At 35.5% G+C, this 18,464-nt stretch overlaps 1 protein-coding gene across 1 annotated transcript; it reads right to left on the bottom strand.

Moving 5' to 3' along the window:
• Positions 1-3,076: 3,076 nt before the first annotated feature.
• LOC108732439 (SWI/SNF chromatin-remodeling complex subunit SNF5) lies at positions 3,077-18,249 on the bottom strand. The gene is made up of 5 exons (XM_018463246.1): positions 17,738-18,249; positions 14,595-14,897; positions 6,993-7,172; positions 3,757-3,837; positions 3,077-3,249 (listed from the first exon to the last, which is right to left on the bottom strand). The coding sequence occupies exons 1-5, from the start codon at positions 17,993-17,995 to the stop codon at positions 3,184-3,186; spliced, it is 888 nt and encodes a 295-aa protein (XP_018318748.1). The 5' UTR covers positions 17,996-18,249; the 3' UTR covers positions 3,077-3,183.
• Positions 18,250-18,464: the final 215 nt, after the last annotated feature.

Genomic DNA, 18,464 nt, shown 5'->3' on the forward strand with positions numbered 1-18,464 from the left:
GAGAGGGCAACGGCTGTATTAGATGGATATAATGCGCAGCCGCATGGAGAGCGGGGAGTCCGCTAGAGTCCCGGCGGCGTGTACTGTGCTCAGCTGTTGTTTTCTTACCTCTACTCTCTACGTGGCTGGGCATAATTGCCTCTATTTGCGGTCTGTGTAAAAACGAAATTATAATTTTCAGTAAACCTGTGAAAACGATATGTGTGCTGGGACACACAGTAGAAGTGAAACAAGTGGACAAGTAGAAAAACGAATCGCAACAAAATTTTACCTGTCCGCAAAACTTCAAGTAAAAATTTTGTTTGGTTTTCAAATTGAACAAGTTTCACTTCTTTTATGTGTCCCAGCACACATTTCGTTTCTCTTAATATGCACTTTTGGTCTAAAAGACAAATAGCAACAATTAAAGCAACTAAACAATTGGACTTTTATAACCAAAACATAAATGTAAACTTTTAGCAATTGTATTAAGAATCATGGTAATTGCTTCGCTACTTTTTTAATCTAATTCAATCCTTTTAAATGTATATGTAAATGTATATATATTATGAACATTTGGCATCAATATGGTTGTCATATATTAAGTTTGGATAAATTTTATTTCGGCGTTTTGATTTGTAGTTTATGAGCCACCCTGTAGATATACAAGTGGAAGATAACAGGATAAAAATGACATAAGAAATGGACTAGTTATAGTAGAACATTCTTCTTCATTACAGTTGAGGCTTGTTCAGTAAGACTATTAATTTTTACCATTTTCAAGTTTTATTGTACTTGGTATATATGTTTTAGTGGATCCATCTTCATTATATCTGATTATAGGACCACAAAAAATTTTAATAATTACAGTTAGGGCATCCGACGTAGTTACTGCGGACGTTGTCGGTAATAACTCTCTAAAAGCTTTACATTTAAGAATTTTATTGGAACTATACGCAATAGTTCCACTAATAAAATTATTCAATCTGGAAAAAACGCTCCGGTTTTTGTCATTTTTCCTATCTAATGTAGTGCCTTTTCCATCAACTGCCTCATCAAATTGCAATGTTACATACATTCAGTGGTTAATTGTCCGTTACTTTTTTATCGGCTTAAGCGTTTCAGACCTAGCCATTTCCGAGTTAATTAAAACGGAAAATCTTTTCATTAGATACAGTCAATGCAACGTTAATATCTGCCCAAAAGAGCAGCAAGCACAATCATATATGTATGTAAATGTTACAGTCAAAGTACTAATATGATGTTATACGTACATATTCTAGTATTATTATGTATTTATAATACATACCCAATTTAGACGTAATTATTGAGACAGAATTGATAAAAAGGACTTACTCATTTCAAAAGGACCTAATGAATAATCGAAACTATTTATACATCATTTACTTTCTCTAGCGAAGTTCCTCTTCCAATGTCTTGGATGCGTGCTGGCAAAATCGTAGGTAGGGAGAAAAAAGCTCATTATACTCTCGATTCATTAAACATACTTTTTCATACAGTACCTGTCAAAAGTTTTGTTCAATCATAAATAGTAGTGCGAGTCGAAAACAAGCGTTAAAGCCTTTAATATGCCTTCAAATATAAACATCTCGTTGATATTTTCATTAGTAAATGTACCAATAACAGCACATTTGAGCAATGCAATTGTAGTGGATAAAATGGTCAAATTTTCCGTGCAGTACTCTACGGATTATAAGCTTCTCACCGGGTAAGAGTTTGGCCGAGAGTTGTTTCCTTCCTTTTCTGGTCTAGTGCTATTCTTTTTTACTTTGCGCCGGTTAAACTGAAGGTCACATCACTACAGAAAGTAAACGAAGTACACATTAATATTATCGGAACTTTGTAAATGATCGCTGTTTTAATCACAATATCTATAACATATAGTACACAGTAGACAGTCATATTAGTTCAAAGCGTAGTAATCCGATGAAAGTAAAGAAATTGAACCAAACAGAAAAGTAATATCTTTCAGTTGCGTGACATAGCGAAGTGGCAATCGTTTTTCCCTGTCTGACTGAGTGCATGTTTGTTTGTACATGAGATTGCGTTAGTTGTCTGTTATTGCTGTTGCTGCTTCTGGCAGCTCCTGCTTTTCTTTCCTATTACTGTTCGTCTGCAATCCAATCGTTCCAAAAAAGCAGCTAATGCTGCATCGCTACCTCCGAGCTGAAGAACGAACCTAATTCTATTTAGCTTCGGTTTTCTATCGCCGTTGTAGCGAGAGAACAACGTCAAATTTGCGAAAGGTTAATGCGTTCGATTTTTAGTTTCCACTGGAAGAAAGGAACTGTTTGTATATTGGTAAACATATACTAAGAGCAAATGAAGTTTCACCCTAATAGAAGCGATGCATGTCTTCAATCAGTTTCTTCAAGCCAAATTAAAATAAAACTGGTTACCTGAGAATTAAACTCGAATAGTGAAGGGTTTGTCATTATGGAGAATCTTACCACATAATCGTCTCAATCAAGTGTAGTATTGTAGCGAGCACGAGTGTGTTTGTGTGCGGTCGGGTACACGTGTGTGTGAACGGCTTATCGATTCGCCGACTAGCCGCGGGCGGCTTTCTTCATGTGCGCCGTATTTGTAAATGTGTGTGTCGTACCTGCGTTCTGGGAAAACAGTTAAACAGTTCAAAGAAATCATAAACTATCCGGACGTTTTCCAGAAGGTTCCCGAAAGTAACTAAAGAGTATTTAAAGGAAGAGATGATCGCCGAGAGAAATAGAATTAAATTGACCGTTGCAGAAGTGAATCCAGAAATACATTGATAGTGATAGCAGTGAAATAAATAGCGCAGTGAATAGTGATATGTCAACAGTAGTGTAAATAAATAGAATAATTAATAACCTAAGTTTAGTAATAATTTAATAGTGTTTTTAAGTTCTTCAATAATTAGTGTAAATAAATAGTTTTTGTCGTTATCAGTATTAGAAGTTAATAATGTGGACTGTCTGTTAGCGCTTCGTAAATGAGTGTTTAGTATTCTGGTATAAAAAGAAAAAAGCAATAGATTAAACCATTTTTATTTAGTGAACTTACACATAATTACTTATTTAGTTAAAAATGGCTGCTAGTAAAAGTAAACTTATCACACATTAACAAAATAGAAAACACATAAATGTTAGGATAGTTATTGGCATTTTATAGTACAACATCTATTTAAAATTTACTACCGTATATTTACTGATACTGGTAAACATATTTCTGCCTTGGTTCTTGTAGACCTTGGTCATTATTTGGTATTCCCTGAAACAAAATATGACTGTCGTGTACTTGATGTATTAGGAAAAATATGGAGAAAACAATTGCAATGAAAACAACAATTTGTTCGAGTACCTGCGGCTAACATTTTCGCAAATATAGAAGAACAAGACAGTAGTATATGACAAACAAGACAAACGGAGAGAAACGTACAATTCATCAGGAAGAAAATTCAATCTCATGGAATGAACGAACGAACGAATGAGTGACAAAAACAAAACGCATATATACACAATTCTGAAATATGAGAACTACCACTGATTGTTTTCATACGAGCTGGAATTTGAAAAATTATCTTCCTCCCTACGAAGACTTGCGTTGCTGTTATCTTTCGCATTCTTTGTTTCTTTTCATTGGAAACTCCTTTCAGTTGTATAAAGACTTTAAAAATTACATTTCTGCAGATGGAAATCAACACAATACGTAGGACTATTTTGTATAAAGCAGCATGTCAAATTATTTTCTCGTGTTAACTAATGATTACCTACGTACCTGTTCTAATTTCTGACGTGATTCTCGGTCCGTGTAAGGAGGTGGAACCTTAACTACAATATCTGTCGGTTTTCTGATGACCTGGGAAAAGAGAATAAGAGGATGTTAGAAATACAAAATCCAATTACCAATATAAACATAAAGCATTATTTGACCCAGAATTGGTCTTTCATTATTTCATCATCATAAGGTTGTCAGTCCGAAGACTGGTTGGACACGCACTTCCCTTATTTCCTATTCTGAGTTAATTTTCGTATTTTCTTGAAACAGGAAAACTCCACTTCCTTAAGTAACTATTTGTGAACAGTAATCTAATTTAGGTCTACCTCGACTCCTCTTAACTCCTGTTTCTGTTTTTAATACATCTCTAACTAGCCCTTCAAGTCTGAGAAGGTATCTTACCAACCCATCTCGCCTATTTCTTATTAACTTCAACAGCGTCCTCTCTTCTCCTACACTTTCTAATACCTCCTCATTTCTAACATTCTGTATCCACGGTATCCTCATCATTCACCTGTAACACCATATCGATGTTTCGCACTCATACAACACCGCCTCCAGACATATATTTTTAATCTTTCTCATCATCATTATCATAAGGTTGTCAGAAGTGGGTGGACACATCTCATTCACTCTTTCCTATCCTGCGCTAATCTTCGCATTTCCCTAAAGCTAGAGCAACTCATATCCTTAACTATTTGCGAACAGTAATCTAATCCAGGTCTACTTCTACCCCTCCTAACTTCCGTTTCTGCCTCTAATATGTCTCTGACTAGACCTTCATGCCTGAGAAGATACCAACCTATATCGCCTATTTCTTATTGACTTCCACAGAGTCCTTTGTTCTCTTACTCTTTCTAATACCTCATCATTTCTAACCTTCTCTATCTACGGTACCTTATCATTCGCTCGTAACACCACATTTCGAACGCTTCTAACCTTTTCTTTTGTTTCGCACCCGTACAGCGCCGTGCTCCAAACATACACCTTTAACAACCTTTTTTGAATTTCTAAATTAACCGTTCGTAAGCATAGAATTGACTTCTTTTTATTAAAGGCGGCACGACCCTACGCTATCCTCTGCTTTATATTCCTACTACTCCTTCCGTCCTGACTTATCTGACTTCCTAGATACCTAAAGTCGGCCACTTCTTCGAATTCTTCGTCTCCTATCTTTACATTCGCTTTTTCCCTACTTTTCCTTCCCTTGCATACCAGTATTTTTATTTTATTTTTATTTATACTGTTCTGTCAATACCGCTTCCATTTTATTTAAAGCTATCTCTAACTCCTCCTTGTTAGATACTAATACTGCTATATCATATGCAAATCTAAGCATACTAATCTTTTGCCCCTGTATATCTATCCCTACAGTTGTACTGTCTTTAATAATCTTTCTCGAATTTCTAACTTAACCGTTCAGCTTTCGCGAAGGTAAATTTGGTAATACGAAAAGTTTATTAAAACTGTCAGCCTGTTAAAGCCTATGTTTCTCCTTCGGTGAGAATATCTTTGGCAAAGACGCCTAGTTCCGCTACAGTTATAAAATCGGCAAATGCCTGCTATAATAACAATCGCATGACAGTTCCGCAAGCAGCGTTTAAATACTATCTAATTGTAGAGACACACGCACATGCACGGTGCATAGGTTCCTTTACGAAAGGTTTATTAACCTAAATTGCGAAACTGTTTTAAAAGTCAGTACTTTCTCAAACGCTGAAGGCAATTCTAATATCCAATTTGCGACATGTCGTGGTGCATTCGAAAACCTTGGATGGAAAAAATAAACAATCGTTTCTGCAACGGAGATTGCAACTTTGTACGTAGGTACAGAGGTATATCGACTCCTAATTTTAAATCAACTTGTTAAGAAAAATAAATAAAGTTCGTAATCGAAAACGGGTAACTTCAGATGCGGTTAATTTACAACGTAAGGGTTTTTAAGGTTTCCTATACGGAATAAATTATAATGGAACTGGAGATGTTTTAAAACTTGTCAAGATATCAAGATATACATGGAGGTAATTATCCAGAATTAGGGCTTCAGACCAAAATCGCTCCAAAACTTTTTTAATCGATTTCCGTTCATTCGGCATAATAGAATTAGTTATCAGAAGGGTGGGTGGAGAAATTTTTTTGAATGATAATTTTTCTAAATTCAAATCACAGGACCTAGAGATAGCTTTAAATAAAATGGAAGCGGTACTGACAGATCAGTACTGTATGAAAATAAATAAAAGTAAAACTAAAATACTGGTATGCAAGGGAAGAAAAAATAGGGAAAGAGCGAATATAAAGATAGGAGACGAAAAATTAGAAGAAGTGGCTGATTTTAGATACCTAGGAAGTCAGATAAGTGAGGATGGAAGGAGTAGTAGGGATATAAAGCAGAGGATAGCGCAGGGTCGTGTCGCCTTTAATAAAAAGAAGTCACTTCTATGCTCGCGAACGGTTAATTTAGAAATTCGAAAAAGGTTGTTAAAGGTGTATGTTTGGAGCACGGCGTTGTACGGGTGCGAAACATGGACAGTGGGAGCGGCGGAAAAGAAAAGGTTAGAAGCGTTCGAAATGTGGTGTTATAGGCGGATGATGAGGATATCGTGGGTAGAAAAGGTTAGAAATGAAGAGGTATTGGAAAGAATAGGAGAACAGAGGACTCTATGGAAGTCAATAAAAAATAGGCGAGATAGGTTGGTAGGACACCTTCTCAGGCATGAAGGTCTAGTCAGAGACATATTAGAGGCAGAAACAGGAGTTAGGAGGGGTAGAGGTAGACCTAGATTAGATTACTGTTCGCAAATAGTTAAGGATGTGGGCTGTTCTAGTTTTAGGGAAATGCGAAGTTTAGCTCAGGATAGGAAAGAGTGGAGGTACGTGTCCAACCAGTCGTAGGACTGACCACCTTATGATGATGATGAAATCACAGTTGTAAACTGTAGGTACAGGAAGAGATGGGTGAGGAGATCAGGGGCGGAAGGGGGGCTGTTAAAAGTTATACAAGCTTTTAATCTCCTTATCTCACGATTGTCACTGCAAGAAGAATCAGAAATGACCAGAAGTGGATGAAAAGATTTTTGGAGCGATTTTGGTCTAGAGCCCCAATTTTGGACAATTACCTACATGTAGATTTACCTGTAGAACTACTGAAAATAAAGTTACAAGATGATGCGTATTCTTATTACCTATATGATGTTTCACCTTCTAATTACTAAGTTGGATAATAACAGAACGCTTACCTCTGCCTTAAATCCTTCCTTCGGGTGTGCTGTATACTTTACAGTTCGAAGGAAGCCGTCGGAGTCAACGACAGAATAGCTTCCAGATATTGTGTTTCCTTCCCTCTGTTCCTTCCTGTTTTGATAATTCGTGTTGACGTCGTCTTTTACATAGAAGCCGAACTGATAGGATGGATTTGGCTGAAATTAATAACTTGTTTACTAATACAAGAAAGGAAATATTAAAGGAAAGCAACACATTTTGGGAGCTGATACTACAGGATGCTTCGTTATTAAGATTTTGACCCTATAAAAGATAATATTGAAGAATTGTGCTCAAACAAAGAAAATACAAATTGAAAATAAAAATTCATAAAAACCTAGATATGCTAAGTTAGAGTAAAACCCGAATATTTAACGAAAATAAGGGCGACAGGGTCTTTTCTCATTTTCAGCCAAGGGCTTAATCATTTAGTTGAAATAAAATAAAAACATAAATTGATTAACATCATGTTCATCATAAGATCTTTAGTTCAAACATTAATTGGACATGTACCCCTACTCATTCTCTATTCTGGGAAAATCTTTCCATTTCTTTAAACCCATATGTGTACATTCGTAAGTATTTTGATACTATTGGGATCCGTCAAATGAGAGGAGCCTAAAAACATGGCGCCGATTAGGGAAAGTTTATCGTAGTTCCTATAGTGTACCGTGCAATTTCCAAGTTTTTAAATTACGATAAAATGATAAGTATTGACACAATATGTGATTGGGCTGACACAAAGCCTCGGAAATGAAATTTCATTGAAGGTGAACGTGTTTTTAATGTCAATCACATTATAAAATTCGGAAATAACAAATCCGGAAGCTGGGTTCAAATTCTATCAACTTTACTACCTACGTTTTACAAACGTTATATAATTGGTGAGGTGATTCTGGGTGATTTAAGCAATATCATATCAATGACTTGCACGTGCAAAGCCGATTTAAGAGAACGTTGCAAACACATTATTGCAACTTTGTTGTATTGCAGCAGGTAGGTTCTTAACCTCAAAATACTTATATCGTATCATTAGAATTGTGTTAAATCAATTACACAGGAATAAATAATTTCTCACTTTATAATTTTAGTATGATTCTAGTTTTAAATATTAAGGTTATGGCTGATGGTAAATACTTGCTGAAATATAATCATGTGCATTAAAATGACGTGAACAAATTTTTATTCCGGAATTCACTTCTTTGATACCTACTGCTTTCATCCAAGCTTCTATTAGTTTACTTTTTTCTCTAATTTTCCGAATATATTTTTTACATATATAAAACGGTTAGTTTTTATTGGAAAGTAGTTAATGTAGGTGAAGAGTGAAGATCTATGTCTGAAGTGCTATTGCAGCTTTTCACTGAACATATTAACTTTTTATTTGATTTAACTTTAGAAGAAAACTTCGTCGACTCCATCATCAAAAAATTTTTTACTTTTTTAACGTGTTTTATTATTTTAATAATCAATTTTACAATTTGCGTGCATAGTTCCTATGTAAATTTTTTCCCCATTCGAGTTATAAATTTTGCCACCAGATGATGTATGCCCATTTGACGGATCCCAATTCTCAAAGGTTAACTTTTTTTCACGTCCATCGACCATGTTTGGCACCCGGACAAAGGCGTGCTCCAACCATGCACTTAACCCTATCTGTTCTTTGTTATATGTCTTTACCGAATAAACTGTTACAAAACTGTTAAAGAAGTTTATACCAGAATCTCTACTGCCTTACCATTGCATATAAAAAATTCTTTAGTGTTTTCACTTGTTCGTTTCCGTTATTTGTGGCAAAAATATTAAAAGCGTGCCAACTGTATTTTCAGAAATTAAATTTATTATCTTCAATACACATTATGGGATTCCACAATCTCGATATTTAGATAAAAGGTTAACACGAAAAAGCGCTCCAAGTTACACCACATTTTCCCTTTTATATCTAAAATCTAATAGAGTGAAACTAACAGGAAGACAGATGATGTGAATAAGAGAGACTGAGTTTAAAGTACGAAAAGGAAATCTGTAAGGATCAAATAAGTGCGCAAAAGATTTATTTATATAATTCACATTATATCAGTAAAAAGTCTCTTGAGTTTTAGCTAAATTTTGAAATAAAAGCGTATTCCTTATACATATTTACTGCAGTTGCTTTACAGCTTTCTTTTTACATTTCTTCCTGACTATTACGTTCCCTGATGCTAATCTTTTCTTTGCATTGAAGATATAAACGGTAACAGTCAGTGGCGGCGCCTCAATTTTGATTCAATCTGTTGTGTGTATTTACTTCAGATATATATCCTCATTATTTTAAGATTAAATTGTTACTGGTTTGCCTTGTTTTAATGATAGTCAGAATTGAACACATTTTTGAAACAATTATGACAATTAGGCCTAATCCATTTGTGTCATACAATGGTTTCTAGCTATCTATTTTTAGTCTATGGTTTCTACATTACCATCATCGCTCTTTTTGAAATCGTTTGGGGTATCACTATATATAGTAGTATTAAACAAAGTCGCTTCCCGCTGTCTGTCCCTATGTATGCTTAGATCTTTAAATCTACGTAACGGATTTTGATGCGGTTTTTTTTTAGTGGATAGAGTGATTCACGAGGAAGGTTTATATCTATAATACATGCATAATATAGTAGAGAAACACTGATAATTTTAGAGATTTCCAATGTGATGTCGTAAAACACATTTTTTGCGCTTACATTGCAAACGCTGGCTGAACCCTACGAGATAGATCAAAATAATGTACTAATGTATTGTACATCTTAAAAAGGTCTACAAAAAAGTCCAGGATGGTATATGTCTATCTCTTAGGGATAACCCACAATAACAATTTTTTATCCTTTACATTTTATGAGAAATAATAACTTACTTACTAAACGATTTTAAGCAACACGGCATTAATATTTATCCAATTAAGTACCTTAAATACATTGTGCATTAATGTAGATCAATATGGCCCTTTATAGCATGAAAAAATGAATATTTTCGAAGTTATTACAGATTTAAAATGCAAACATAGCAATTGCGGCGGAACCGACCGGGAAGCCGGTTTATACTGTCTAATGACAAAAAAACTGTGAATGTTGTATATAAAGACATTCTGTAGTATATTTAATGTGTTAAGGGGTTGTCTATTTAAGATTTACCCTCTCGATAATAATCTAAACAAAACAAAAATATATTTAGTTTCAGCATTACACCCGTGCGAAGCTGGTGCAGGTCGCTAGTTCTATTATACTTATAACAGGTCAATTGAAAAGTTCCCGGCCTAAAATAGTAAAACACATTTTTTTTGCAAAATTCGTTTTTTTTATTCAACATAATTCCCTTCAAGGGTGATACACTGATTATAGCGATCCTCCAACTTTTCGATACCATTTTTGTAGTACGATTTGTCCTTTGCTTCAAAATAGGCCTCAGTTTCGGCGATCACCTCTTCATTCGACGAAAATTTTTTCCCAACGAGCATTCTTTTGAGATCTGAGAACAGGAAGTAGTCGCTGGGGGCCAGATCTGGAGAATACGGTGGATGCGGAAGCAATTCGAAGCCCAATTCATGAATTTTTGCCATCGTTTTCACTGACTTGTGAGACGGTGCATTGTCTTGGTGAAGCAGGACTTTCTTTTTCTGCAAATGCGGTCGTTTCTCGGCGATTTCGTCCTTCAAACGGTCCAATAACGCTATGTAATAGTCGCTGTTGATGGTCCTTCCTTTTTCAAGGTAGTCAATGAAAATTATTCCACGCGCATCCCAAAATACAGACGCCATAACCTTGCCAGCCGACTGTTGCGTTTTTGCACGCTTTGGAGCGGGTTCATCGTGTGCAGTCCACTCCGATGACTGTCGATTGGACTTCGGAGTGAAATGATGGAGCCATGTTTCATCCATTGTCACATATCGACGCAAAAACTCGGGTTTATTACGCGTGATCATCTTCAAACACTGCTCTGAATCATCAACTCGTCGTTGTTTTTGGTCAAAAGTGAGCTCGCGCGGCACCCACTTTGCACAGAGCTTTCTCATACCCAAATATTCGTGAATGATGTGATGTATACGTTCCGTTGATATCTGTAGAGTGTCTGCTATTTCATTCAATTTCAATTTACGGTCATTCAAAATCATTTTGTGGATTTTTTTAATGTTTTCGTCCGTAACAGCCTCTTTTGGGCGTCCACTGCGTTCACCGTCTTCGGTGCTCATTTCACCACGTCTAAACTTAGCATACCAATCCTTGATGGTTGATTTTCCTGGGGCAGTGTCCGGAAATTCGTTATCAAGCCAAGTTTTTGCTTCAACTGTATTTTTTCCCTTCAAAAAGCAATATTTTATCAACACGCGAAATTCCTTTTTATCCATTTTTTTCACAATAACAAAAGTTGCTTCACTAAAAATGCTATAATTCACAAACTAATGATCCGACAGCCGTCAAATTTATAGACGCGTCTTTTGAAGGTTAGGACTAACTGAAAATCATATGGATTTAGTTCTGGTGCCGCCATCTATGTGTCAGGCCGGGGACTTTTCAATTGACCCTAGTATTATGTTGTTCAAAAACAATGAATGGACTATTAAAGAAATTTGTTTTGCAATCCTCAAAAACCACCACCACTGGTGACACGCGGCTTCATTATTTATTTTAGGGCGAGATGACTTATGTACCAATTCGTTTCTGCCTGGCCAAAAAGAACCGTTTATGTTTTCATCTTGCCATCTCAAACGTGAGCATTTTAATGAGATGTTTTAACGGAAGTTAGTCGGTACATATGCAGTTATACAATCCGCAAGTAAGATTATTCCCTCAGAGGCATTTTCACGCCGGCGAGTGCATATTAACGAATCTCATTATTACTATAAAGTATTAATGTTACTAACGCTTGGTTAATTCGAACAGTTACGGAAGTGCAGAAAAGAGAGAGACAGACAGAAAGATTTCTCTATCGCTAAGGTCAAATTGCCTGTCCTCTTGTCCCAACCCTTAAAATTTCCAGGTTACGACTGCGGTCGCGTATTTTTAATGCTTTATCCGAAGTTTTCTTCGACGCGGTAGGTGCATTATAATTATTATGATAATTAATTGCCGCTGAAAGTTTTAATTGGAATGCAAAAGACTCAAACAAGGATCGCGAGACCTAGATGAAGCCCAGGCATTAGTTTTTAGTTCATATAACGTCTAGTAGGTACTATTATACGTATTACAAACTGAAGTCAGACGGAAAGTAGGTTAAAACACATCTATACAACCAAGACAGGTCATGTCACTATAGGTATGGGAAAATATACATATAGCTTATAAAAAAAACGCTTCACAAGTTTTGGGTCTATGAAATGTATGAAATCTAGGAATTTCCGAGATAAAAATATTCAGTCTCTCAGAGTCTCTGAAAGTGAGACTCGAGTCTCCGTCTCTCACTGAGTCTCTCTGGTGTCGCTAATAGAGACTGTCAAAAAAACTGCTTAGCGTCTCTGAACGAGAGACTCGAATGTCTCAATAAGTGGTGTCTCGATAGACATGGTTAAAATTTTTTTTTCAGTTTTATTCATTCAGTCTCTCTGTGAGAGACTCGAATCTCTGAATTAACAATTTTATCGTTCTAGTCTCTCATACAGAGACTGTGAGAGATCCATAAAAATACCTAGGCAGTAAATGAGAGACTGTGAAAGACTGTGAGAGACGCTGAAAGACTCTGAGAGAGTGGAGAGAGACTGAAAATTTTTGTTTAGGGTTGTATACTATTCCTAGGAAATGTATACAATTCCAAGACTATTTAGGAAATCTATAAAATATTGTTTCAAAGATTTTTTAATACACACATATCCTGGGAAATGTATACTTTTCCTAGGAATTGTATGAAATTCCGATATTGTACTAGGGAATGTAAAAAACTAATGATTTCTGTGAATAAAATGAATAAAACACATTAGCAAACTGAGAATCATGAGTTATCTGTGTTTATGCGGTTCTAGTGCATCGCCTGATGTATATGCATTGGTGACGTTATTGTTTGGTTAGGTTAGGTTTAGAGATACATATGCATTAGTGACGTTATTGACTGTCTGTCATAAATTTCTCTAACCAAACAATGATGTAATACATTTCCGATTGCTATTTAGGATATGTACAGATTTCCTAGGTAATGTGTCTCATATAATTTATTTCACACACTTCCGGACGATTTTAGGAATTATATACATTTCCTAGGAATTGTATACAATGACCAATTTCATATATTTCCGGTAACATCTATACTCATTAATGTTGAGGAAAATACTGGCTCGTAAAGATGGATTCGGAAAATTGACCGGCAGATGAGCTTACATGCAAATGTATCGGGTGTGATCAAAATTGGACCTTTTTGTTATCCTTAACATAAATTAAGGAGAACAAAGTATTGCATCGCCTGCGGCATTCTATCATTGAATCGTCGATTCTTCTTAAAAGGTTTGTCCAAGTTAGGTGTTAGGTTAATTAAAACATTTTACCTGCTTTAACAGTAACCTTTCATGCTCCTCCTATTGTAACAAATATTACTAAAAGTTACCAACAGTTTCGATATATATTCTGCAAAGTAATCAATTTGCATGCTGGACTTTGATTCTATTTAACACGCTGATCCGTTTGTTTGAAAGTCTCTTAAAGAATTTAAAGTACGTGTAGGAACGAGTAATTTAGAGAGGATGTTGCTTGAAGAGAAAACCAGGTACTTGATGCCTATAAGACTTCAAAAAGGGAATTTTTGAGTACTGCATTAGTGATCAAAGAACCTGTAGGCTATATATTCAAATAAAAAACGGAAAATTATTCTGTTTTATAATATACATACACCTTGGTAGGAAGAAAATTTTAATATAGGTAAAACCCGATCGAAACGTTTGTCTACATATGAAAAATTATTACTATCGAAAGTCAAAATTTGTCAAGTATTAGTCCTTCGGTTTTAAGGAACAGGTAGTTGCAAAATCCAGATTTTTCCTTCTGATACTTATTATATTACGTGCGAATTAATGATTTCATCTAATATTGCAATATTTTGAGTAGGGATCAAATATAAAAACAAACTTTTCAATGGCAAATTATTATTAAATCAATTTTTAATTATTTACCGGGACCACTTGCGAATGTTAATTCATTAGCATCTATTTTCATATTTTGTGTACGCAAAAAAAAAAAACTTGAGTGTTTCATTCCTACCAGCCAGTAATGCTGGTGGGCGGGCAGTCCCTCCGGACCATGCCGGAAGGTAGGGCGGAAGGCCCTCTTCAGCCTCCTTTCAGGAATCGTGGGAATGGGTGGGTGGTGGTTCGGGTGAGAAAGATGAGACGGACGAAATGAAGACAGAAGAGAGTGAAAGATTATCTGTGGAATATTACTGCCCCAGCATTTGCCTATGTGATCCAAGGAAATCACAGAAAAACTTGGACCAAGGCAGACGGACCCGGAATCGAACCGGCGTCCTCCCGAATGCTAAGCAATGGTCTAAACCTCTAGGCCATGCCGCTCGGTTGTGTACGCAATAGATACCTATCATTACTATTAATTTTAAAAAATGTTTAAAATTCTTACATCATAATCTTCTGCTTCTTCTTGGGGTCTTTGCTGGATCGATTGTGTTGGTTCTCTGACATATTGAGGATCTATATTTGTTGAAGCGTATTGAGATGGACTGTACTGTTGAGGTTCTGCATACTGCGCCTGCACGTATTGCGGTTGTGATGCGGCCTGATATTGTTGACTTTGGCGAAGAGCCTGTGTCTGCGCACGTCTTTGCGCGGCTGCTTGGGCATCTGCGGCTTGAGCTGCTTGCTGAGCCAACTGTATTTCTTGTGCAAACTGCGGACCTGCGATATAAGCTGCAGCCTTCTGAACCTGAAAAGGAATGGATATAGTTGAGACGTTCAAAATTGACATAAGCCGCAATAAAACTGTCACATTTACATTCTTGCTAGACTAGAGCGGTTGCTGACAGAACTCCTATCTTTACTCACGACAGATGTTCTAGGGAATATCGTAAACATAGAACAGAGATGCCAGATAGGAATTGCAGCGGCCACTAATCATCATTTAATAATCAAAATCAAATTATTTTAAGGTTATGTAAACTACAGTGTAAACTCTTTATAACGTCACTCGATTTAACGACAAACTCCTTAAAACATCGAAATTGCTTGACTTTGGTTGGTTTACATTGTTTTCTATACAATATTACACTCTATATAGCGTCACGCTCACTCTATGTAATCATTGAGCAGTACTTTCTAAGTTGCCGAAATAGATAAGAACTGCAGCTGTGTACGTTGTTGAAGAAGACGATCCTGTCCCTCCACCAAGCATCAAACAAGCTCTTGATGCAGCGAAACTATTAAAAAAATACTTTTTATATAATCAAATTGATCCAGCAATATCTCAAGATATGAGTAAGATACGTAACAAAATACAATAAAAATATTGGAGCAGCAAAAAACATCAGACGAAGATAACAGGCTATACGCAATGTATGAATAATAATGTTCGTGTGCAAAATGTGTACTATATTAGTAAATGCACATTATTATAGAATAGTAAAATAATATCTTTTATTTCTCTCCATTTAACGACCACTCTTTATAACGCCGAAAAATGTTCAGTCCCTTAAGTGTCGTTATATAGAGTTTACACTGTATTTGTATTTCAAAATACCGGTGTTAAGTTGATCACACTGATTAGTTTTGTCTAGGTAATTATATTGCTACTAAATGATTTGCAGAAATACTAACAGAGAGGAATAATTACTGCAAGAAAAGAAAAATAAAATTTCGAAAAATATTATAGTAGTTAAATGGAAATAATTGACGTTCATGTTAAATTATAATGTAAGTGGTGGTGTAATTAATATTTAAGTTGAATTTACTTCCTTTTCTGACTCATTGATACGAATTCCTTTCTAATTTGCATATTTTGTATACAAAATTACGTATAGTTTTTGCAATAAATCAATAAATAAATTGCAAATGTAAGAAAGCGAAGGACTCACTTTTAAACACTTTGTTGGCCACTGTCTGACTAATTGAATTGATCGTTTTGTGATACGAATTTGACAGTTTTTTGTATTGAAATGTTTCTTTACTGAACACTATCTATCACAATTTATCTCTGTAATAATTAAAATCGTGTTTCCAAGTAATTGTTCCGCTTATTTACAACGCTATTTGCAACAGATGCTTATTTTAGGGTAAGCTTTTATTAATCTTGGCATTTAAAAGTTATCTTCATTTAGCATTAACCTTTCTGTGGTCACTTTAGTAGAGAATTAGTTTCCTGGGGGAAGAGAGAAGATAAGAAAGTTTGGGAGATTTATACGTATCCAATTCATAAATCGGCTAAAGGTATTTTTTGATGATGCAGTAAGGAATAAAGGTTTCAAAAATCTTCAGTATATATGCATTTATTTAGAAAATTCTACAATCATTAATGTATGAGAGACATTATTTCTCAATGATCCTTGAACCTTTCGGATTTGGAATCACTTTAGGCTGGTAATTTAGAAACACGTCGTTTATTGTTTAAAATACTATTGTTAGTTAGCGAATATTTTACTAGAAAAATCGATATGCCTATTGATTACTGTGCATGCTCTTCCTACTTAAAATACCTGTAGTTTATGATTAGAGGAATGGTTGGATCGTCCTGACGTGCAGGTTATGAATATTCATGCGTATGCTAGTTTTTCACATACAAAAGAGAAAGGTTGTTCAATGATGATGTAGTAGATCCTATCAAGGCATAACAAGCATCCAGACAAGTGGAGCTAATCACGCTAAATCCTCAATAATGAGAACGACATCATTGAAAAAAGGGAGACTACCACTTTACGTATTAAGGTTTCGTCAGGTATACATAACCCGGATTATAAATTTAAAGGACATCGGACATGTATTCCTTTTTGTAGAATTATTCGGAAAACGGTTGATCAAATATCAATGATAATAAAGGAGCTTTTCGATGCGTTTATATTAGGCAGAAGAAGATTATGAATACTGTCGAAGGCAAGCTAATTCATTCCTAACCAGAGACAATCTTTGCATTTTTTAAAAACTAGAATATCCTAAATCTATATCGTATTTACACCTGTTTTTGTTTCTAATATGTATCTAATTCATTCTTCGGACATGTTTTACATCTTATCTTTCGTTTCCCTTATTTACTTTCATACAACACCATCTTTTTTCAGTATCCCCTCATTCCTAACAATTCTATTCACGGCATTTTTAACACGACTCAATTGCTTGTAACTTTTTCTTTTCCGTCGCATCCATTTTCCACATTTTGCGCACACACGAAGTCGTTCTCCAAACAATAATTATAAAGGTATTTATGAAACTTAGTGCCTATAGGTATTTTCGCATGATCTTCAAAAATCCCTTTATTTTATTACTCTTAGATAAATGTACCTACTTATTTTTGAATAATAATAAACATGAACAAAAAAAAATTTCTTCGTCTTCTTGTAAATTACTATAGAAACTCTTGGCGCATATAGAAATTATTTTAAGACTAACAGAATGAAAATTCCCATGGGATACAACTAAACGTTTGTTACTTAATCAGATTTGCACAGGTTTTATTCTTTTTTTTTCCTTGAGCTAACGAAAATTGGACAAACGAAAAAATTCAAACTCGTCCTTGCCTTGCATTTAAATTGCTTCTTTAAATTTAAAATGATTCTGTACCTGTTTGTCTGCCGCCGTTGGTAGTAGTAGCTGCACCCTTGGCGTTAAGACACGCGGTTGAGCATTATTAGGATCATTGGCGTTTTCCTCCACCGGTTTCGCTTGCGTCCTTACGCCTTGCTGTTGCAAAATTTGCAAATTGATGTCTTGGGATGAAATATACTGTTGACCTGTTGTTTGGTCAATTCCACCGTGGACCAACTGTCCGTACAACTGACCGATCACAAGCAAAATAATTGCTGCGCACGACACCACCATTGCAACTTTTACGTATTGTGTGAGACGCAAAAATGTCTTTCGTTTGGTATTCTCGCGCGATCTTTCAGAATTTTAATTTGAATTTTTAAAAATACGACAGCACGATCTCGTTTGCCGGCTGGCTTTATTTGAACGGGAGACGCGAACGATTGGTTTTTATTAGATCGTGAGAAAGAATAATTGCATTTATAAGTTCGTTCACCCTACCCTTTGCAAAAGGTTCTTCTGGTGCAAAAGTTCCTCTCACTCATGCCAGAAAGCGTCCCTCTCGGCAACAGAAGCAGTGAATAATGACGACGCGACGAACGACGTGGTACACTACAGCAGGAGCGTAACACATAAGTTTTCAATTAAACAACAGTCTAGAATAGTTTATAAAAATAGAAACTTTTTAACAAAAAAATTAAACCGCTGAAAAAACTGAAAAGTAGAACATAATAAACCTTTATTTTATTAACCTTAATAACTC

This window comes from Agrilus planipennis, unplaced genomic scaffold (assembly GCF_000699045.2).
Source record: "Agrilus planipennis isolate EAB-ADULT unplaced genomic scaffold, Apla_2.0 scaffold10, whole genome shotgun sequence".
Lineage (NCBI taxonomy): Eukaryota > Metazoa > Arthropoda > Insecta > Coleoptera > Buprestidae > Agrilus > Agrilus planipennis.

What these genes read in the sequence shown, in the direction of transcription:
- LOC108732439 (XM_018463246.1), bottom strand. Translation starts at nt 17,995, where the DNA reads ATGGTGGTGTCGTGCGCAGCAATTATTTTGCTTGTGATCGGTCAGTTG. An exon ending in CAACGGCGGCAGACAAACAG is followed by an intron (nt 14,898 to 17,737) that starts GTACAGAATCAT and finishes ATTCCTTTTCAG; the next exon opens with GTTCAGAAGGCTGCAGCTTA. An exon ending in AAGAAGCAGAAGATTATGAT is followed by an intron (nt 7,173 to 14,594) that starts GTAAGAATTTTA and finishes TATTAATTTCAG; the next exon opens with CCAAATCCATCCTATCAGTT.